Below are 23,513 nucleotides of genomic sequence, written 5' to 3' on the forward strand. Positions count from 1 at the left end.
GAGAGTCCCCGCGGCCACGCTAGCTGACCTGATGCTAAGTGACGTGCTAGCTTTTTGTCACGTCCACTCTTAATCGACTCTGTCGGACGCAAATGATAACGTCACCGACGTCGTCAACTGTGTTCAACTCGCTGTGAAAACGCTGCGCCACTTTACTCGTGAAGTGAAAAGTACAAGGAGAAAAATTCCCAAGGCTACAATAAAAAAAATTCCCTTAAGACATTTTATTGGCCGTTTTACAGAACTGACAGAAGCAAAAACAAACGTGAAAAGTGCAAATTCAAACTATGGTGCTTCATTAAATACTTCAGAGAAACACATTTGATGGCAAAATAAACAAACATAATGGCAAACAAAAATAGTAGTCATCAGCATTTTTTTCCCTCTCATAGGACGCCAAAAATAATTTAAAAAACAGAAATCTTTTGGCCAAAGTACAATGTATTTAATCCCTGAATTGAAATACAAATAAAAAGCAAATCGGGTTTGTGTTTTTATGGCTCAAATGTTGACATAATGTTAAATATGTAATTATCGATGACAGGCGACAATGTCATTAGTTCATGTTCACAAAAACAAAATGGTGCCGTCACGCAAACGTGACCTTTTATAGTTAAACTGGGAGACGTTCATGGCTAATAGTGCTATAAATTCGGATTCCACGAATGTTAGCATACGCAAATTGTTAGTCATTTTGTTTTCATGTAATGAACGAGCATTTTTTAACTATTAAATTTAACACGTTCACTTTCAGACCGAAATAAACAACAAACAAAAAGCCTATGTAGCGCCTAGCTTACACATGTCAGTTGGTTTATTTTGATGTTGCATACAAACGGTAAGCTAGCTCTTCATCATTTTGCCCTGGGCCATTTTCGTTTGGCAATTTAACGTAGCATCCGAAATAAAAAGGCGATCAAGCTAACAGCTTATGTATTCTAGTTCTTTTGATATTATGTTATGAAAGTTAGATAGCTCGTCATTTTTTTTTACATTATAAGTAGGATCTTGATGCAATAGTTGTCTACGATAAACGATTTAACATTATGTCAAAAAAAAGGCTTAACATTACAAATGCTAGTTGTCGTTGGTTTTTAAACATAAAATTGTAATGTATGGCTCGCTGTTGCAGTAGTAGGGTCAACGTTAATGCGTTGTAATACCACTTAGCACCACCCCAGTGATAAACTTCTTGAGAGTTAATACAAACATAACGTAGGGGGGCGCTGTTTAGCGATTAAAACTACTTCTAACAATCATCCATGATATTTATTTCCACAACATGACTCGGTGATAATTTTGACGATGCGGCAGCCATTTTGTGAACCCGTATAAAGAAGTCCTTGTGCATCGTTGACGCTCCCCAAAGCGTCTTTCACTTGAGCTCGGCTCAGACCAACGTCGCTTCCGCCATCTTGTATGCGCCATTATGTGGGAGCGTCTCAGGTGTCCTGGTAGGGCAGGTGGTGGTCGTCGCCGTCGGGAGACCAGAAGGACGACGGGCGTTTGGTGTGGTGGAGCTCGCGTCGGACGCAGCGGGGACAGGGCTGACATTTCTGGCGACACTCTGCATGGAAGACTGCGCCGCAGCCCGAGCACCTGCACGGAAATATGTGACACTCCGGCAAAATTTTTTGGAGGCATTGTGGATTCTATTTGCGCGGGGTGTCGTTGAGGAATGTCGGAATGAGTTGTAATACAAAGAGCGACCTCCTGGTGGCGCTGTCCTGGAAAGGGTAGATGAGGTGTCCGCTGTGGCACAGTTCGCAGATGAAACCTTTCTGTCGGCACAAAGTGCACCCCAGCACGTGGGCGCTGGCAAACTTGATGACTTTGGACAGGAAGGGAGCCAAATGACCATCGATTACCTGTAGGGGGCGGGGCCACCAGAGCGCGGCGGCAGGGTAAGAGAAGCCCACGTTGGTATTTTTATTGACTACTTTGAAAGCATAACCTTAGTATAGAACACTAACCCAGACATGAAACCTTAATTTGAATCCCTAAGACAGTTCCCAATCTAGTACGACTGTTTGTTGACGTAAACGCTGCAGTTTCATAGAAATATTTGCAAACGTGTGTGTGTGTGTGTGTGTGTGTGTGTGTGTGCCCGCACAAAAGCACCTGACAATTGCAACCTCCTCCGCGCAAGTGGACCACACGCACATGCATTCAATATGTTTCTGTGCGTGTCTGTTGTCGCATGCAAAGCGTTCCTAATTTGATGAAGAGGATGATGAATGTTTGGGCTGGTGACGCCGTTAAGCACGCCTGCCCCCCCCCCCCAACCGCCCCAGCACCCCCACTTGCAGGTCCCGCTGACGAATGGCCATCCTGATGGATGCTGACAGGCTCCCTAATGAACACCCCGCCTCTAATTGGAGCGCATGTAAAGCCGTGAGGCGGACGAGCCCCAACACTAACACACTACGGCGATAATCTTGGGCTGAAAAGCCTCGTTTCAAACCCTAACTCAAGTTTTAAACCCTACCTAATGCTTGGAATCCACATTTCAAACCTGACCCTTTCTTGAAACCATCAACTGGGCCGGAAATGCACTCCTGAAACTTGGTTTCAAAACCTTGCCGCAGTTTCAAACCCAAACGTGGACTTGAAACCGAGCCTGCTCTGACGCTGGCAGAAAACCCCGATTTGAAACGCCAACCCTCGCTTGAAACTTCAACACCAGGCTTGAAACCCTACTTTATGACTTCAACCCTTCTTCGAAACCCCAATCTAAATCCCTCATACTACTCTAAAACCCTCACCCTCATTTGAATCTCCGACCACAGTTTGAAACTCCATCCCAGTCTTGGCGCCTTACTTTGAATCTCCTCAATGCAACCGTAACCCGTAACCCGAGTGTCCCCGCCTCCACATGCACATGCGAAATAGTACTTTACAAATCCTTGTGACTCTTTTAAAATTCGAATGAAAATTGTCTATGTCGCCAACCGTTTAATTCTGATGCCTTCAGAGATCTCTTTTCACTGTCGACTACACTGTCACAACTGTCATAAAATACAACCTTGGTACTTTGCTAGCGTAGCTCGTAAACACTCAAGAATACTTCTCACTTTGCGTACTCCGCCCCCGCATACGCACAGCAATTCGAACTTGTCCCCTTTACTGCACGCAGAGTCTTTGTGCTGCCTTCTAATCAGCTAAAACGGACGTTAAACAGCTGCCAGACTGGCTGACTGAAACACACACACACTTGTGCGCGACCAGGCATTCACACACACACACGCACAAACACACAAATGTTCAAGAATATTAAAATATGAAAAATAAATAGTATATTGCCAATCATAATTTGAAATCATTAAAAAAATAATGTTTAACATTTCAAATATATTGTTGCAAAATGTCAAAATAAAATACGTAAAGATATGGTAGCATTTAACATTATTTCTAATTTTTTTAGACTTTGAAAAAGAATGCTTAACGATATGTTTGCACTGACTTTTTTTATGTTCATAAAACAAAAAAAATATCACAGCATACCATGATATGATTTTGAACTATTTCAAATACAAATAATATTAGGAATCCAAAAGTTGTATTTATATTAGTCATGAATAAGCTCTCCTTCCTTCGATTTAAAAAAAAAAAAGACATGCTCGTTAACCACCAGCGAGAACAATTTTAAAATGGCTTCCTCCAGAGTGGCATTGATGGGTGAATCCTGTGCTAACGTGCTAACACTTTAACAGGTGTGTGTGTGTGAGTGAGAGGCTGAATGCAGCCATGTCACGCTTTGTTTTCCCGCCTGTTGCTTCTCAATGTGAGCAATTAGCCGAGCGCAGCGACACAGTGTGGGAGTGGAGTAGGTGAGAGGGGGTCCGGAGGGGTGAGTGGGGTGGGGAGTGAGGGGGGCTCTTTCACCGTGAGAGCGGGCGAGCGAGAGAGGGAGCCCCCCGTCAAGAAAGAAGAGAGGGGCAGGGTGCAACATAATCACCGACAAAAGAACTTTTCACTCATTTGTGGACCCTTTTCCTAATTCCCCCCCCACCTGCCCCATCTCTCCGACCCTCACTCACCCGCCTCCCCAATTTACCTCCACTCCACTGCCGCCATGTTGGCCTCATTTGTACAACACACACACACAAGCCTTAAAAGTTAGCGTGCTCAACTGTGTCCACTAATAACCTCACAAAGCAAGCTTTATAATTATATGCATGAGCAAAAGTATTGGGACACTACGATTCTCACACAAACGCAATTTGATCTTTTTTTTGTGAATGAATTTAATGTAAAAAAAGTATTTCCATTCAGAACGACGTCATAAATGATTTTGTGATATTGTGTACGATACAATATTTTGGGGACAAATGTACAGTGAATAGCAAGTACAACATTTGTGCGTGTGTGTACCTGCTGCAGGTCAGCGATGGAGTAGAGGTGAATGTGCTGCAGCAAATACTCTCGAGGGAAAATCCTTTGGAGAAAAGGGAAGAAAAATACCAAGTGGTGGTGAGTCATCCATCGCTGTGACAATGTTTAAATGTGGCTGTCACATGCGCGCGTGTGTGTGTGTGTGCGTGCGTGCGTGCGTCCCTACGGAAATTTGCAAACACATTGGCAAGGAAGTAGTTTGTTTGGAATTTACTCAAATGAACGTTGGAAAAGAAGGAAAAACAATGCAAGGGACTGCATCTGGTGGGGCACGGCCCCCGCTGCCCCTTGTGAAACGTCACCACTCCATTTTACAAAGAGAAATGGCACGCCTGTTTCGTAAAAAGTGGTGTGGGTTTTTTTGGGGGGGTGGGGTTTTTATTTATTTATTTTTTGGTTAAGGAAAAAGTAAACATATAAAATCACATAGCTCTATAAACTGTATATCATAGAAAAAAACCCAAATAAAACATGCATCTAATTTGATTTAAATCAAGTAAAATAAACATTGAAATATTGCAAATAAAAATAACCAGACACAAAACAAACACACAAAAAAAATATATAGTATATATATTTTCTTTTTCAAATATTGCAACTTCATAGTTATCAGTGAAAACTAACATGGACTTACGATGACCTGTAGTGTGTTTTATGCAACTCGGGGGGTGGGGGGGGGCACAAGACTGATGCGTCTGCAAATGTTTTAGCACCACGACCGTCATTAATTTGTGCTGTGTTTGGAAATGTGCCAAACCATGGACTCACACATGTAAACACAGACATGTGTGTCAGGTGGTCCTCCAGCCCACTCATATTGCGGGTGGGCCTGGAACTCCACCCCCCCTTCTCCCGCGATACACACGGCGTGACTGTACCTTCGACGCAGATCCTCTGCGATGGTGGCGCGGCAGCTGAACAGGTAGGCGCGCAGCGACTGCAGCTGCTGGCGGAGGCGCAGCACGGCGCTGAGCGGCTCGCAGTGCTCGTAGAGACCCCCGTTCAGCTGCTGCACATCCAGCAGGGGTTCCTCGTACACAAACTCCAAAAACTCCTTGGCTTGCTTGGACACCTGCAAGCAGATTGTGCTCAGAACTCACACGAGCACAATTGAACCGACGTCGGTTCGTTGAGTTTTGTTGCGATGTGACGTGACTGGTGAGAGGTGACGTCCCATTAATGATGGCAGTTATGTAATATGAATTACTGGCAAGGCCGAGAGAGCGGTTCGTACAGCCGGGTTTTAGTCGACGTGTTTTGTGGCGCATCACCTTGTGCTTGCTGGTGTCCCAGTTGTGCAACAGGCGGGCGGGGATGAGGAAGGTGTTGTCCTGATGGCAATTTTGGCAGTAGTACCAACCGCTGTAGTGGCACACTTTGGCTCTGCCCCTGGAAGCGCCCACTGGACGCTGGCAGCCTGCAGACAATGGGGAGAAGTCAGAATGCCAGCATGTTCCGTCTACACGTACTGACCAAAATGCTAACGTTGCCTAATTTAGTGTCTCTATGGAAAAATTTTGTCCAAAGACATTGGACAAAATCCAGAGGCAAGTTCATCTTGGAAAGGGCAAAAATGACCCCGTCATGGCTTCTTCAAACCAAAAAGGCAGACTTCCTGTGTCTTTTCAGACATGGCTTCCTGAGACTTTTTTTGTGGGTCAACCCATGAAAGATAAAACTATCATATGTCATGTTGCTAAGTAAAACTGGCAACAATACTCCAAAATGAATGATTTCAGACCTATTCGGGCCTGATTACTTTTTTTTTTTTTTTGTAGGTCAACTCATAATATGTGTGCCCACAAAAATGTGACATTGCTAAGTGAAAATGACTTTGGAATATGCTAATGCTGACAAGCTCCCAACCTCCATCTGCGTAAGTGCTGTCTCGTGCCGTTACGCCAAAAACTGTAGTCACAACAAAAGAGTTGAGGAATAAATAGATCCTTCTATGCGTTTGTTTTGATAGCTTTGTCCCATTTTCATCCAGACACCAAAACGCATGTCCGTGCACACACACACACACACACACACACACACACACACACATACACACACAGGTGCGTCTTATCAATCAAACATCAGAGCCGGCGTGAATAAGACGCAAAGAAGAAAAGATTTGAGATAACCATCAGGAAGTGATGGCGACAACGTGCATGAGCCTGAACATGAGCACGCTCCGCATAGAAACATACCTGAACAAAACGCGGGTGTGTTAAGTCAACCCAGTGAGAATTCGGAGGTAGTAGAAAAGGCGAAAAAAAGACGCGATACTAGAAAGTCGGGACAGTGGTGTGTGCTGCCTCCACCCGGTTGCGTTGAAAGTAAATCGTCGTTGTCCAACAAGTGTACCGCCTTGCACACTGTTTTACAAAATGGCTGCATTGCTACCAGCTTTCCGTGATCGCCTTTCACGCAACCTCTGACACTACCTTAGAAGTAGGAACGTTTGCAAGTTGACCCCTACGCTGTCCACCATTTTGGGTACTATACACATTTTAACTATAAGGCCCATACAATGTCAACCATTTAGTGAACAATACGCCGCTCGACCTATAAACGCCACCATTTTGTGAGCGTTACTTGTGTGCTCATTGTCGCTAAAGCTTCTCGCAGTTTCCGCCGCTCCTCTCTGATCTTTTATTGTGGGGACGGCAAAAGATGAATGGGGAATTCAAACGCAGCTCAAAAGGTCCACCGATTGTACCTCAGCTCGCTGCGGGGGCGTGTGGCGGAGGGGGGGGGTTCACTTTGACCCGGAGTGGGGTGAGCGCATGGCGGTGGGAGACGGTATGGGGCCGATACCGGGCTTTCATCTGCCCGCCGCGGGTCCAGACCTGCACACCTTTTGAGAGGACCACTGCAGAAGACGTGTGTGTGTGTGTGTGTGTGTGTGTGTGTTTGTTTTACAAGCTTTGATGTGGTTTCTTTCACGCTGACAATCCACTCCAGCATGCACGGGTGACCACCAAAAAAATAATGTGTGTGTGTGTGTGTGTGTGTGTGTATGTCTTGTAGAATGAAAAGCAAAGCAGTGATGTTACTTGGTGCATCCATTTTTTTGACGATGGAGCGAGTGCGGCGCGCTCGTCGGCAAATTGGTAGCAAACGAACACCGATGGATAACAGCATCGTTACGATTGTCGACACGTGATCATGTTTGTACGTTTTGTGTGCTGCTCTTCAAGCACAATTCTCACTCTGCATTTCGATGTTAAATAGTGATATTAGTAGTATGCATATGTATGCAAGTAATTAATGTAGCATATGCAAAGAACACGCATGAAAAGGGTTGAAAGAGTACAACACAAACCGGATGAGTGAGAATCACTGGTGCCTCTGCTGGCCGCAGCTGAGTATTGCACTCACATTTGGAAGCAAAATTAAATCTCTAAAATCAAGTCGCACAATTCATAAATTGATTATGCCTGCCATCAGTTCTGACGTGAATTACCGAAAAGAAAAGGAGAGGAAGCAAGAGAAAGACATATCAGAGCAGACAAGATCAAAAAAGCAGAACAAAGAGGAGAGGGAGATGATGGAGGAGGATACAAAAGTACAACAAACAAGGATGAGGAGGAGAAGAATCACAAGGATGGAAAAGAAAAAGCTGGTGATGAAGAGGACTCTGGTTTTCAGACCTGCACACGTGAAGCCCTGAGCGGTGAGGCCTTTCTCCTGGGCGACATAGGTGAGGAGACCGAGAAAGCTGGTGGTGACCGACTGCCTCTTGGCCCTCTGCTCCCTCTGCCTCTTCTCTTTGGACCTCAGCAGCACCCCCTGCGGCACCAGGGAACCGCACTCCTCCCGGGCGGGCTGCCGGGCGCCCAACGCTCCCCTCAGGGCCTCCATCCATTCCAGGGCCTTGTCGGCAGTGTCGGCCCGGAGTCGGAGCGTGTCGGCGGCGAACGCGGCTTGGAAGCGCTCCCCCTGCTCCGGCACCTCGGGGTCCGGCTGCACACCCAAGCAGGAGGCCAGCGGGTACTGGCGGAGGGGGCGTGACACGGGGCCGCGCCCCTCGGTGGGGAACGCCTGCAAGGTGGTTCTGCTCAAGACAAAGGTGAAGGCGCACCAGTTCTGGTCGAGGAGTTGTCGCAGCAGGCCCGCTTTGAGAACGTCCTGGCAACGCTGGCTAAACAGGGGCAGGGTGGTGGGGCGGCTTAGTGGCGGGGTGCCGTCGGGGAAGGTGACCGCCTTCTCCGCCGTCGCCGCCTTGCGCTGCCGGGCGGGCCTCACCACCTGGACCTTCTCCCACACGAGGCGCCGCCACTCGGTCGCCTCCCACTGGGTGGCGGCCCGCAGTTGCACCCGCGTGCTATTGAAGAAGACGGCCTGCAGGGTGCGCGGGTCGGCGGGCTGGCAGGGCGCCGGCGCCACCGCGCCCTGGCAGTGCGACAGCGAGTAGGCGTTGGCCAGCTGGCGGTTGGCGCTGCTGTCCAACGTGTAAAGGCGCAGCTCGCAGGGCGTCAGCTCCACGTGGCACTCACTCCAGCGCCCCCGCGGGCCCTCCCGGTACTCCATCTCGGCTTGCTTCAGCACGATGCTGCTACTGCTGCTCCCCTTTTCAGCTGCAAACGGAACAAAATAGTTGATATTATTTCATACTGGACCCTCAAAAGTGGGGATTCGGCTATCGGTGTTGGGGCCGATACGGCCTCATTTCAAGGTATCGGTGAAGTCTTCCTTGCCTTTGGTTGGGGCGACATTGCAGCCCTTCGACACATCGGTGGATCGGCATGTGCGTCAGAGAGACAGAAAGGGCTTTGTTCACAAGTATCTGTGATTGTGTTAATTGAGATTGTATGTATTCGAAGCACTTGGGCTATCGGTACTTCGTATCGGTATCGGTGAGAACTCGCACTGGTATCGGTCTGACGCAAAATGACGCTGACGCAGGTTTTTGTGTTCAGCGGTCAAACAAATGTCGTGTGGATTTGTAAAATTGGTGTTTGGGGATGTTTTTTTTGGGGGGGTTGCCATTAAGGGGACTTTGGCAACCTCGTTTTCATGGCGAATTTTTGAAACCGTCCAAGCAAAATGGCCGATTTCCTGTTCAGTTTCAGGGAGGGGTCTTTGAGACTTTTTGTGCAACCTATTGTGTTCGATGTGTCCAGCCACGTTCATGTTAATCTGTGAAACTGAGGCTCGTTTTTCATGAACGGGCCCTTGTAACGCTTAAATGGTGAAACCTTCAAAGAAAAATGCCGCCAATTAGCGCCATGTTCACGCTGATTGCAATTTAAACAAGCTCGCGTCTTTGTGTTGGCATGTCAATGAATCAAGGCGCGTCAAGGTGCCTCCATTTATTAAAAACAACAACAATGGCCGCCGCTGCTGCCGCTAATTCCATTTTCTCCCGTCCGCGCTCCAATTGACGGATGTCAGACTTTGTTTTCCCGTGGGGGGGTGGGGGGGGATCGATCTGAGGCAGGAAAAATGACCACATCGATCTTATCAAAAGGCATTTTGTCAGCGTGTTAACAGAACCTCAATGAATATGCAAATGAGCAGCGGCCCAGACAAACTGATTGGCCACCGTCGCACCCGAGCGCTTTGAGAGGGAAAACTGCCGCCATTCATTAGATGAGACTGCGCTTGAGTGATGAATGAGCTCGGAATGCTATCAGGAAGGTTGGCCTAATATTCTTGTACTGAATTTTCCTTTTATGGAATGAAAGAAAAATCGCTGGGTTCGATTTTCAGTGACAGGTCCCTGCGCGAAAGGCACGAGCGAGGACACGATGTGAACGCAAGCTTATTGTGTTGATGCTAACCAGCTGTTGCTAACGAGGAAAGCAAACACGGCGCTTTGTCCCGTCCGTCGCGGCTCCGCCTGTCCCATTAACTCCGCCTCCCCGCCGTTGCACTTTCTCTTCTTTTCAACCTAAACGGCCCGCTATCTTTTCACGCTTATGCTAATACGGCGTAATCCCGGCTGTGTCGGGAGGCGCCTTAATTAGCTTCCTGCGCGCTCGCCTCATTTGAGTCCATTTGCCGACGGGATTACCAGCTATTATCCCGCACACCCTCGGACCTCTCAAGAGTGTGTCTGCGTGTGTGTGTCATTTGAGGTTATCATCATTTTCTATCATTACAGCCCCGTCTGAGGACAGAAAGATATCCGACACTCTAAAGTAGACGGCAGCATGACTAAAATATCTATATATGAAGCGATAAAAAGTTGTACCTAATATTTTGGGTGCCTCATTTAGAAAAGTACGATCCTAGGGATCGGACCGTTGGGACCCTTTTTTCATTGTGAAATTCCTACAAAAAAAGCAAAATGACTCTTTCCGCTGATTTTCACACAGATCAATTAAACTGGTGTAAACATACGGGCCAGTGGAAAAATATAAATGCAGTACTGAAGCAATACAAATGTTACAACTAATATTTTGGCCGCCTCATTTAGATATGCAAGAAGGACAAAATATTAGGAACAGCTCTCAATATTGATTAAATATAATTACACTGTCAAAAATATTTTTTTATTGAAATGCATATTGTATGCCTGTCGCTATTGTCTGTCTACATGTGTTGCTAAACCGTTTCTATCCAAATCTAAGTTGAAATGTTTGCAAGTGCAGCGATTTCAATGGTAGTTTCCCTAGCCTGCGTCGACTGTATTTTACATTGCCAGCATTAAGCTAAGGCTGTGCAGATTTCTGTTGTGCATGCTGGTGGCGATTATAGGTGCGCACAGACCTTCCATCTGATGGTTTAAGATTGTGTTCTTCAGGGTTTCCACAGAGGGGAGTCCGTTGTCGGTGAAATCGGCCGTTTGGTAGTTGATGTCAGATCTGGACCTGTTGTGTCCCTTCTTGAAGGCGGCGTTCGAGGAAACGGTGGCAGTATCGTTGGCAGCTGGGGCGCCCCCCTCCTTGCCGTGCGTCACCAGGTCATTGGTGGATCGCGCCCGGCTCCTCTTGCCGGGCCGCAAGCCCACCACGCTCAGGCCGTCGGCCCAAGCCAACCCGAGCGGGCCCACCTCAGGCTGCTGGCCGGCCAGGAGGCTCCAAACGCCGCTGGAGCTCAGTTTGGCCAGCGCGGCACTTGACGTCTCCTGGAGCTTCTTGGGCTGCCCAGAGGTCTGGTTCTTGGGAGGAGTGAGACCACCTGGGGCGGCGAAGTCCTCAGTGGCCTCCAGAGCTGGGCTGATGTCACCCACCACATCTAGCTGCATCAGGCCCTCCATCTTGCGTTCACAGCTTATGCTAGTTAGGTCCAAACATCTGGACCGGGATCCTTATAGAGCCTTCATCCTGCCGTCAGAGATTAAGTCCTGCCTGAAGCCTTTGGGTGGATGCTAGAGGATCCTGCGGTGTCAAATGGAGATGGTCTAAAACAGAAAAGAAGAAGTACCAGTGGAAACACAGTCGCGCAGTTATTCATCGCCGTGTGCATGTGAGTGAATTCAGCACGGAGGCTGCCACACAACTTGGATCCGCTTTCTATCTGTCTGCCCTCCATCCGTTCACTTGTGCGCTCTTCTTCCCTCTAATCTGATTGATTTTCCAGCTCAGCTCAGGCTCTTTGTCTGCCCGTATGAATTATTTAAAAAGCCATTAGCTCATCCCAGGTCAAACCACACGCGCACATAGAATTTTTTTTTTGTAAAAAAAAAAATCTGTTATATCAATGATTTGCAAAGGTGTGAGATGACGAGGGCCTGTATCCATGCAAATACATATACCTTTTTTTCTTGGAATAATGCAACCTTTTCCCTTTAAAAAGCGTTAATAAAATTTCCTTTTTGAAAAATTTGTTTTTTTTCTGTAAAGGAGCTAACTTTTACTTTTTCCCTCTACAAAATTGTCTAAAATTATTGGCAAACAAGACTTCATGTGATATATATTTATTGGGGGAAAAAACGGGGAAGAAAACCAACTTCAATCTTGAAACATTACATTTTCTCTCAAATATGACATTTTCATGAAGAAATGAAATCTTTTAAGGCTATGATGTTGAATAAAAATCAATAAAATAATGCATCTCATTTCTATCTGAGAAGGGATGAGGTCAACAATGGTGGGAGGCAACGGCTGGTTGTGCGCCTGCGTGTTTGTCTTCTACCAAAGTCAGCATCTCTTCCTCAGTCAACATGACTACGGTGACGTCACTGACAAGCTCCACGGGATGCTCGGCTCAGGGAAGCGAGGTGTCAAAAAGATCCGCTTAACATCCACACACGCATAGAAAAGGAAAAAGTTACACTTTTGTCCGCCTTGCTCACTCTGAAATGTTTTGGGTTCAATCTTGTTCTCGGCTTTGACGCGAGCCGGGCGAGTTAGCTGGCAGCTAACGACTTAGCCTGTCCCTATCATCGAACAATGCGAGCTAAAAGTGTCCACTGCGTAACATCGTTCACGCTTAACAGGAGAGAATATAAACGGTTATCGTGTTGTTTTTGCATCATCATCGTTGATAGGAAAAAAATGAATGTAGACTCACCTTAGTGTTTACCATTTTGTCATTTGACAGTTTCCCCTTTGACAAAGATGTCCGGATGGAAACGAACGACTCAACATTACAAAAACGTTCCGCCTGGAAGCTCGATCATCTGAATGTTCTTGTTTGTCAATATGTATGATTATTTTTTAATCTCAGACGAGCATGACTTTTATTCACAAGTTTACAATTTATCCAAAAAATATTCGTACTATTTATGCCCCCAAAAAAGTATTACCTTTTTTTCTGGGAATATATTGAAGTACAGAGTACTTTTTTCTTGAAAAAAACTGTCTTCTGCCTCATAATATTTGGACTTCGTCTCCCAAAAAAATGTCTTAGAAAAAAAAATTTGTATGCAGCAGCCATTTTGCCACTTGCTGTCTACTAAAGATGGCATCACAGTGCCAAAGGGCAATGGTTTCTTGCTGTTTAATTCATGTTCAACAAACGTAGTATTAATCAAATTACCGTGTTTAGACGAGTCTGTCCACGTAGAATATAGTGTAAATATTTTTTTTGACTTGGCTTCCCCTTTAAAAAATAAAATAAAATGTGCCTCTATGAGCATAATAATTTATAACAGTTATGTGAATAGCATGCTCAGGTCAGCTTTCCTAAAGTACTGTTTGCTCCTCAGAAAACCGTGTGTGTGTGTGTATTGCTTTTTTTCTTCTTCCTTTTCGAGAGAAGCTTTGAGGCTTTGAGTGCTTTTCCTCTTGTGAATGAGCCTCGGCGTTCTCTTCATTATCCTCCATCTTTATTTGTCCGGCTGATGGCTAAATGATGATGGCATTGAAAGACGCTTTCATCTGTCGCAGGCTGTGACCTTCTCTCGGCCCCCTGACCCCCCGAGCGAGCAAGCGAGCGCACGCCGCACAATGGCCGCCCGCCACTCAAGTGGCAGAGCAGTGCATGGGCTCCGTCACCGTGGAAACGCGGCGCGTGGACATCCGATGAACCCTCGAACCCATCAGCCCCTCTCCAAAACACCAGGTTTGTTTTGGCGATGCCAATAATGCCGCTTTTTGTACTGCATTCATACAGGATATTAATGGACATATTATGGACAAGTGTAAAAAGAAGTGAACCACAAAACAACAAAAACATAGCCCAACAGTAGATTATTGTGTGCTCGGTGAATTAAATTTTAGTGAGGTACACCCAGCGGCATGCAGAAGTTGAGCCCAAAAGGGCGAGCATCCACAGCAATATGTGCATGCATTCGGTTCCCTTCAATCCATCGCGGTGTGGAGCAGAAGAAGTGAAAACAAATTTGATGTCCTTGACTCATTTTGTGGTCAGAAACTTGCCTCGGTACACCACTTAGCTCGACGTGAGGACACGTGTTATCTTTGTGTGTGTGTTTGTGTTGGGGGTTTATCGTTCAGACTTGATACTCGCAGCCATCTCAAATCCAATTACCAGAAGTACAATAGAAAGACAGAAAAAGCTACGCGGCTGCTGCTACGAAATTACATCCGGATGTCATTGCAAATACACAAGATCATCATTCTGTCCGGGGACGTCTGAGGGACAAAAATGCACACAAACACATTTTTACACACACTCTGTTACACACACACACACACACGAACACACAGACAAACTCAGACGCAAGGCACACAGATTTAAACACACACCAAAAGACAAATGAAAACATAGGCACACAGATTGTCAGGTTTATAATATAAATTGACAAATATGCTTTTATAGAAAGGAAGAGAGGAGACGTCGAAGAATGAAAAACGTCAATAAAAATAAAAACTCGTTTCGAGCGAAGTATGTGACGTCATCACGTGGCGTTTGCGATTAAATGTCTTCATCTAGTGGACAAAATATGTACTAAAACAACATGACGTATCCTGAGCTTCGCGTGACTAATATAAATTCAGTTAGTGGGTTAATTATCAATTACATTTATTTTGAACATGGACTACACAACAAGAAAATAAATACGATAATTGTTAGAAGACGCCTATTTTTGCCGTATTGCTTAAATGTCACGTTTTAAAAGTATCTATGAACATAAATTGTCTATTTCCGCCATTTTCACAAAATAGCGACTGAATGGAGCATTCAATTCCCTGTTACATTTGGGGGGGGGATTATTGATGGGGCGTTACGTCATATCCGTCAGCGAGCATGCGCACTCGCAGACTTTCTGAACAAACATGGCGACCTCCACTGGCGGATTGTCACCGTTGGACGGCGGAGAAATGATGCGCTACGCGGAGTACAGCCCGAAAGCGAACTCCAGGAGCGACGCGGAGATCGACCGGCGGCTGGTGAGCGTCCTTTGGATACTTTAATGAAGGTTTAGCTGGGTGTTTCGGGGTCGAAAAAGACGTTTGTCACCTTTCTGACCGCTGCTAGGTAGCTCTTTGGTTAGCCGTTCGCCAAAGCTACATACGTTACATCACACCTGTGTATTGTGTTTTACGTTCGAAAAGATCTAAAATCAAATATTATAATTGTAATAAAGTACAAGAGTGAAAACAATGTGTGTTGTCCACAGGGCGGTACGCTGATTGCAGTCGGCCTTGGGGTGGCTGCTGCAGGTTTTGCAGGTAAAAACTTTAATGCTTAAATGAACGCTTATGCGTCATAATTGCCAATAATTTTAGAATTGAGTTAATAAAATTCACTTTCTGCTTTCATCTGATTTTCCTCCATTGTTTTTGATGTGCCAGGTCGCTACGCCTTCCAGCTGTGGAAGCCCCTTGGCCAGATGTTCTCGGAAACGGTGCGCAAGATGCCGACATCTGTGAGTTCACTTTCAACTCGCCGCTTATTAAATTACACGCAGCGGGCTCTGCTCATCTGCCCGCATCCTCCTCAGGCATTCTCGTCGTACTACAAAGGAGGCTTTGAGCAGAAGATGTCCAAGCGGGAGGCCAGTCTCGTCCTCGGCATCAGGTAAACCACCACAAATGGATTTCAATGGCGGTGAACTTATTTGATCCATTTTTATTTGTGACTGCAGTCCAGTCAGTACAAAGGCCAAAGTACGTGAGGCACACAGAAGGATCATGGTCCTCAATCATCCCGATAAAGGTCAGCCTCCCTTCGTCTAATGTCTTCGTTGGATTCGCGTCAGCAAGCTGAGTTTGCTGTGTTTTTCCACAGGGGGTTCACCGTATCTCGCCGCCAAAATCAACGAGGCCAAAGACCTTCTGGACAAGGACATGCGGCGGTGACCACCGTCGTCGTTTCCCATCATCTCTTGCACAGTCTAGGCCACAAAATAGGGACACCCTGCTTACCCTTCTTTGATCACGTCCATGAGCTAATCTTTAATAACTGTCCTCTTATGTTTTAGGTCAAATTGACACATGAAAAAAATATAAAAGTTGTGACAGGTTAGTTGTTTTTAAGTTATGAAATTTAATATGCTTGGCTGTGTTGTGGTTGTATTTTTTGTTACAGAACTGTCTTGACAATTAAACATCCCCCAGATACGATTGGCCCATTTTAAAGGGGGGAAAAATATATAATTACAGTTAAAAGTAGTTTGTCGGTGTGAAATTTCATTTTGGACACACTTAATCATTTTATACACATGGTCATTTTTTTTTCTCTTATTTAGAGTTAATGTGATTACATTAACAGCCAACAGGGGGCGATACAGTGTCAGACAGCAGTGACAGGAGAACAATTCTGACTGAAAAGGGGACACAGTGAGGAGCTACTTAGATACAAGACTCACAAACAAGTTTGGCATGTTTGGCTTTCAGGTGGAATTTATGGAAAATGTAACACGTTCACGCTACTGATTTCTTTAATTTGCTTTCCTCATCTCAAACAATTCATTGAAACAAAAGTTGTGATGCTTGAGTGCCTGTCACCTCTCTTTTGAGTGGAAGTCATCATCCTGTTTCTCTGGGCATTGTTCACAATGTAGCGGGCGTCAGCCTGGGATCTGGCATCTTTCTGTGGCTCTTCCAGTCTCCCGATCTCTCTTGCAACCTGCCGATGACACGCTAAGCTCAGCGGCCACTGAGAACGTCCTGCTTGAAGCTGGGAAAAATTGCTCTGACTACAGAAGAGAGATGGCAGCGACACACGACGATGTTCCTTCACAGCTTCACCATTTTCACCAAATTTAATAAATGTACTTTTCTGAGAATAACAAATTTATTTTATTTTCATAAATATGTAATCAAAATTTTTCTCCGTATTCTTTACGTCATATTTCCACTTAGTCGAGTGGCTTTCAATGTTATTTTAAAATAAAAAAACATTGATAAATAACTTGTTGATTATGGTAGAGTTTTTAACCAATCATATTTCAGCTAGCTCGTGTTGCCAGGTAAATTAAACCTGCTCAGGGCCTTCAGATTAAACAGAGCAGGACCCTGTGCGCTGTAAGCGAACGAGCACAGTCAGGTTGCAATAGCCAATCAGATCACGATTCTGAGACTCGCGATAAAATAAAAAAAGATTGGATTAGCGCCTGCGAGAGCTATCATTGCATTTTAACCCAAAATGGCCGAAGTAGAATATGTTGATCTATTTGCAGAACTACTTTCCACACCATTTTCAAGACGGCCCTTCCACGAAAAGCTGTTTTAAAAAACGTTTGGGGACACTCGCGTAGATCTGCAGCTCGGTGAACAGGCACTACGTTGGTGAGTAAATGAATTTGACATTTCTTCTTGTCATTTTATTTCGTTCGTATTAACTTCACTGAACGTTAACGTTTGGGACTACAGTTAACAGATTGAGTGAAATTCTGGAGAAAAAAAAATGCAAGTGAAGAAGAATACTTTTCAGTATTTTGAGGTCAGCGGTTTCCAAGGGGGAAACATTTGGAAGTAGCTCCAAGCTAGAAAACTTCCCTCGGATAGTTTAGTCCCAAGTTCAGTGTCAAAACATCTCTTCATACGCAACAGTTGTTGTGCCTTCCGTGTTCCCCGGAGGACGTCCTCTTGGGTGACTGGCGGCCATGTTTTTTTTTTTTGTTGTTGTTGCCGGTTCACACCTTGGCCCATTAGTGTGCGACGAAGACGGCGGCTCGCAATTAGAGGTGTGAAGACAACACCGAAAGACGGGAGCCATCCTTGCATTTCTCCCGGTGGAGACGCAGACAACAATCTTGTTGTTTGTCATCAAGCTGACACTGACAAACTGTCCTTTGTGACTAGTTTTCGTAGAGGCAGGAAGTCCGTTCGTGACGTCCGTCCGGTAAGACTTAAAGGGTCTTACTTTAGTTCTCGCCTCATTTCTTGAAACTTGCCCCTGTGAAGCCAAATAACTCCTTCCTTGAAGAGTTATGGCTGCTCGGACTTGGTTTCTAAATGAGTGGCACCAAATTTCTGTGGTCACCGTCAGTTTGTCTTGCGAACAACAGACTGCGCTTGTGTCCCGGTTGTCAATCACCCTTGACATGGAATTTATCCAATTCACACCATGGACCGAAAAAGCATCCGCCCAGGCGTCGACATCCCATAAACTGCTCGTAGATTTTGTTTTTTTTCTGGATTTTTAGACACCGGCAGGACATGAGACGGCCAATACACGTGTTGACACCTTTCCAAGTTAGTAAATTGCAACTTGGTACTTTTGTGTCCCTATCAAGTTTACCACAGTGAGGGGGGGGGGGGGGTAAAGTGGACTCGGTCAAGAGTAGCTCAAGACAAAAAAATGTGACGTCACCCGACGGAAGATTTTGCGGGGTCGCCGCCGGTGACATGGAATTTTTGGTGGATCCGAACAAAAACGAGGTCCGACCTTTAACCCTGACGGGGACGGCGGTCACGACGGCGGTCACAGCTTATCATGAGATCGGGTTCCAGGGCCCATGAAAGCGTTGAACACAACTTAAAACACTTAGCGCAAGGGTTAATGAACTCATTCACTCCCAAAGACGTTTTTAAACGTCTTTTCAGACTAGAATTGGCTGGTACCGAATTCGTTAACAACAGTTAGGGGGCGACAATATTTTAACATCGGATACGTGCGCACGTCGCTGCGGCCGCTGAGCGCTCATCGTGACGTCATATTCGGACGACTTTGACCCAGCGGCAAATGCATGCGGGGGGAGGTACAAGAATCCATAAAGGAAGACGCGCAGCCGAGAGGTTGAGCCAGAAGGCTTGTCTGAGCTTCACCATGGAACCCGAAGACCGATGGCATCTCTGTTTCCCGCAGCTGCCCAACATCTCCTGCAGGAAGCCTTCGTCCGAGGACTCGGAAGATGTTTTTTTCCGAGTCCTGCTTCCCGTCGAATGCGTCGCCACCGTGCTGCTCAACTTGCTGGTCATCGTTTCAATCTCCCACTTCAGGCACAAGTTCCTTTTTTTTTCTGTCACGCTCGGGGGTTGTTTTTCGGTCCTCGCCAGGTTTTCCGCATGTGTTGCGTTCGAGGACGTTCAATGTTTGGCAGGAAAATGGTTTCGAGACTGCGTTGTGTGTATCAATGATGTTTTTTTTTTCTTTCTTCTCTCTCTCCTTTTTTTTTTTGTCTTGGTGCGCAGGCAGCTCCACACCCCCACCAACCTGGTCCTCCTCTCCCTCGCCGTCGCCGACTTTCTGGTGGGCTCGGTGTCGATGCCAAAAGAGATCTACAAGAACGCGTCCTGCTGGTTTTTGGGCGACGTGATGTGTTCCCTGTGGAACTACGTGATTTTCATTTCTTCCGTGGCCTCGGTGGGAAACATTGTGCTGATATCGGCCGACCGTTACGTGGCCATTTGCGATCCCCTGCGTTATAAGGTCAAAGTCACCGTGAAAAGAGTTCAACTTTGCGTTTGTCTCTGTTGGCTGACCGCCGTTCTCCACTGCGGCATCGTTTTGATGGACCAGTTGGCTCACCCCGGGATGTACAACTCCTGCCTGGGAGAGTGCGTCATCGGTTTTGAGTTTTACGGAGGCCTTTTGGACCTGGTCGTGTGCTTCGTCCTTCCTCTCGGCGTCATCATCGCGCTGTACATGAGAGTGTTTGCGGTGGCCGTGTCTCAGGCGCGAGCCGTGCGTTCTCACGTTCGATGTCTCAAATTACAACGGCGCGGTCCTTTCGGAACAAGGACCTCCGAAATGAAGGCGGCCGGGACTCTTGGGCTTCTCGTTCTGGTCTTTCTGGCGTGTTTCTGTCCATACTTCATTGTTAACCTGGTGGCTGAAAACAGTACTACGGCTTCGGTGGGCAAATATGTTCTTTATTTGTATGACTTCAACTCGTGCGTGAATCCCTTGATATACGCCTTGTTCTACCCGTGGTTTCGAAGAGCCGCCAAGCACATCGTCACCCTGCGGATTCTGCGGCCCGGCTCCCGCGAGGCCAGCAACATACTCTAGACTGGCATTTAAAATGCACTGATCGTTTTGTTGTTGTCGTCGTGGTGGTCATTTGAGTAGCCCGTACTTTTCATTTTGCTTTTGAATGTCCCTTAGTCTTTCGTTTGAAACATTTTAAAACGTTGCACTTGTAATGATATGAAGCGCAGTGTATTGAATGCACACACACCTACACCTCTGCTCAGCACACACCAACATGATAATGACAGAAATGGACTCCTGCAGTACGAAGACCACAGGCCGCTCATTTTCAACAATGACTATTGTGTGAACTGAAGAAGGGGTGCGGTGATGCTTATGTGTTGCCCGTCCGTGTGTATGGTGTGGCTCTTTGCGATAATAAAATGTCTCTTAGTTTCTGACTGGTTGGCCACCCCTGCCCTATATCAAGAACAAAAAGGATATTTGGAACGCGCAAAGTCACTTTTAAAATTCGTTAGATATACAATTGGTGTATATAGTGAAAAGACATGTACTATATTTATTATAGTATATTATATGTATATAATATACTATAACTTATATATAAATTATAATATATACTGCCATATACATATAAATATATGTATATATTTATATGTATATAAATATATACATATATATATGTATATATATATATATGTATTTATGTATTTATTTATACATAAATACATATATTTATGTATAAATATATACATAAATATATGTATATATTTATATGTATATGGCTATGATAGTGTGCGGACTGATTCCAAGTTGACAGCGGAGGTGTCTATAGAAAAATAAAAATAAATAAAAAGATTTGTGTCTTTGTCTGCGTGTTATTTGTAGTGTGTATTAGTTATACCTGTCCAATTAGCTTGCGCAAAAAAGGAGAATAAAATAAAATAACGTAGATCACCTTTAAGCTATGGCAGGGGTCGGCAACCCAAAAAGTTGAAAGAGCCATATTGGACCAAAAAAAAAACAACTGAAAACCAAATGTGCCTGGAGCCGCACCAAATTAAAAGTCTTAGAAAGAAGGCAACACACGCTCTATGTATCTATATGAGCTATATTAGCCTACCATCAAAATGAAAATTAATGCTTTTTGTATACCAAAAACAACTGAATGCTTCACAGAGAGGCAGGAAAATCCTCATTAAGTGCCCCCCCCCTTTTTCTAACATTCACATAAATTCACTGGTCCACGTTTGAGAACTGCAGATGTCAGAGCGACAGAGCTATGCTGAAATATCTGTAATGTATCACATAAATAAGGAACTCTCTCATATTTTACAGTTTGTCTCTGCTTTTACGTTTGCTTAGTTTTTCTACGGTTTCTGCTGCAAAGCCGATATTACAAATGAGAATCTGTTCTTAATTCCCTTTGTTGCGCCAATCACACCATCACAATAACATCAAAGTTTTCAATAACTCCCTTCAAGATTATATGATATTCACATTAATCCAACTAAGAAACCACAACCAATTTCCGATACCTTACTTTGGACACTTGAGGGGGCTATAGTCTTTGTCAAATTGATTTCCTCATGAACTGACGACTTTGATCATCCGAAAAAAAAGGGGGGGGGGGGGGACGCATGGCTGTGCCCTGGCTTAAAACAACGACTGAATGGCAAGGAGGGTTGCGGAGTCAACATGACTGTGACAGAGACAAAAAAATAAAGCTTTCAAGAATATACTTGGCGATTTTTAAGGAATTGGGGCGGGGAGGGGTGGGGGGGGGTAATACTAACGTCCCGAAATACAAGCATACGAAAAAGATAACGAGTTACAGTGATACCTCACTGTTTTGTGGTTCGTTTATCACAGCTTCAGTGCATCGCGGATTTTTTCAAACATATTCATAATAAAAACGGTCCGCTAGAAGTGGCGAAAGTCAGCAAAACAACAGCGAGTCACATCGAGCAACATATACAGTACCACATGTATATGTTTACTGTATTTTGTTATCAAACACTAACCTGACCTAACTTAAACATGTTTAAATATATTGGTATATAGGATTAAGTAATGTTAATCTACTTAACTAATTTACTAATTTACTTAAACTAATCTAATTTGGCCTTATAAATATTTTTTCATACTCATACACATGTACATGTACCTATATGGGAGTCGGGGGGTGGGGGCAGTCGCTACTTCGCGGATTTTCGTTTATCGCTGATGGTTTTGGTCCCCATTTACCGCGATAAACGAGGGATTACTGTACACCCGGACAACACACGAGTGGCTGAGGGAGCTGAGTGGTTGACACAAAAGTCTGGGCTGACGAAAACATGTAGAAACATAAACCTAATGGGCAAGACAAGACATGGAAAAAAATGCCTTGGGCCCCCTTTGATCTTTGGGCCCTCAACAATTGTCTGGTTTGCCTGTCCTGTTGCGGCGCCTCTGGTCAAACTAAGAGCCTCCGTGGGGCGGACGAACTAACCACGAGGGCGCCGTGCTGCCCGTGCAGCTTTTTCCCTTTTATTTCACTGCAGTTTCAATCCAAAATGTAGCTTCACATCTCTAAAGTCCTCATTTTTTTGGACAAACTCGCTTTGCTGATCCTCTTTGTTGCTTGTCGTGGTTATCTGTGGAAATCGGAGCTGTTGGTGACTCACATGCTTGAATCATCTGGGACGAGGTGGTGCGTTGTGATAAAAAATCCCCGCAGGTCTTCTGGCTCGCAGTCTGGATGAAGAATGTTGGATTTAAACTCTTGTGCGTTTACTCAGGCTTCCAAATGGCCCCAGAGTCACTGTTGCGCCACTTGGGTTATACGGCAGAAAAGCCACGTGCGTGTGGCAAAAAGCAAAACGATCACTGGCATGCTCCGGATTCTCACGACATGACTTGTTTTAAACGTGGGGAGTCATGGGAACACTCCCGAGTCGGAAGATTTGGCACGATTGCTTGAGGAAGATATGTTGTAAATTCCAAACTGCTTCCTCCACTTTAAGGCGACAAACCCAAACGGGATGTCATCATATTTTCCTTGCCTATGATAAGTCTTTTCTCCTTTTGACCAAACCATGAATTCCCAAATTCATCCTCACAGGGTCATTAGCATTTTTCCATCTTCTGATTGGTTGGTTAGAGCAAGCCAACTTTGACTATAGGAATTACATTTTATTAAAAAAAATAAAAATAAACAATTGTTTTCACATGATTAGATGAATATTGATCCCGAACTGCTCCGCATGATGCTTACGACGTGTTCGTGGTGGTATGATTTTTAATTTTTAAAAAGAAAACGTTCAAGTGTAGGAGAATCGGAGATCACTTTTGAACTGACTCGACGTGGCTCTTTTGGATCTCTCACATCCGTCTTGGAGGTTGCGACAGCTGGTAGCTTTGTTACTCTGTGCCCCCCCCCCCCCATTACCCACCCCCTGCCAAAT

General features: G+C 45.3%; 3 protein-coding genes across 3 annotated transcripts; 2 read left to right on the forward strand and 1 right to left on the reverse strand.

The window, feature by feature from the left end:
- Positions 1 to 209: 209 nt before the first annotated feature.
- On the reverse strand, positions 210 to 12,913 carry plekhm3 (pleckstrin homology domain containing, family M, member 3). The gene is made up of 8 exons (XM_052082684.1): positions 12,847 to 12,913; positions 11,101 to 11,734; positions 8,037 to 8,963; positions 5,667 to 5,812; positions 5,274 to 5,467; positions 4,375 to 4,438; positions 1,711 to 1,868; positions 210 to 1,599 (listed from the first exon to the last, which is right to left on the reverse strand). Exons 2-8 carry the CDS (start codon positions 11,588 to 11,590, stop codon positions 1,443 to 1,445), a joined length of 2,136 nt encoding a protein of 711 aa, XP_051938644.1. The 5' UTR covers positions 11,591 to 11,734; positions 12,847 to 12,913; the 3' UTR covers positions 210 to 1,442.
- A 2,057-nt stretch (positions 12,914 to 14,970) lies between these two features.
- Positions 14,971 to 16,979, forward strand: dnajc15 (DnaJ (Hsp40) homolog, subfamily C, member 15). Its single transcript, XM_052082717.1, has 6 exons — positions 14,971 to 15,131; positions 15,362 to 15,413; positions 15,537 to 15,610; positions 15,686 to 15,762; positions 15,830 to 15,900; positions 15,973 to 16,979. The coding sequence occupies exons 1-6, from the start codon at positions 15,018 to 15,020 to the stop codon at positions 16,041 to 16,043; spliced, it is 459 nt and encodes a 152-aa protein (XP_051938677.1). The 5' UTR covers positions 14,971 to 15,017; the 3' UTR covers positions 16,044 to 16,979.
- Positions 16,980 to 18,926: 1,947 nt separating this feature from the next.
- Positions 18,927 to 20,210, forward strand: LOC127611906 (trace amine-associated receptor 1-like). The gene has a single exon (XM_052082714.1). The coding sequence runs from the start codon at positions 18,958 to 18,960 to the stop codon at positions 20,140 to 20,142; it is 1,185 nt and encodes a 394-aa protein (XP_051938674.1). The 5' UTR covers positions 18,927 to 18,957; the 3' UTR covers positions 20,143 to 20,210.
- The last annotated feature ends 3,303 nt before the right edge of the window (positions 20,211 to 23,513 follow it).

Source organism: Hippocampus zosterae, chromosome 12 (assembly GCF_025434085.1).
Source record: "Hippocampus zosterae strain Florida chromosome 12, ASM2543408v3, whole genome shotgun sequence".
Lineage (NCBI taxonomy): Eukaryota > Metazoa > Chordata > Actinopteri > Syngnathiformes > Syngnathidae > Hippocampus > Hippocampus zosterae.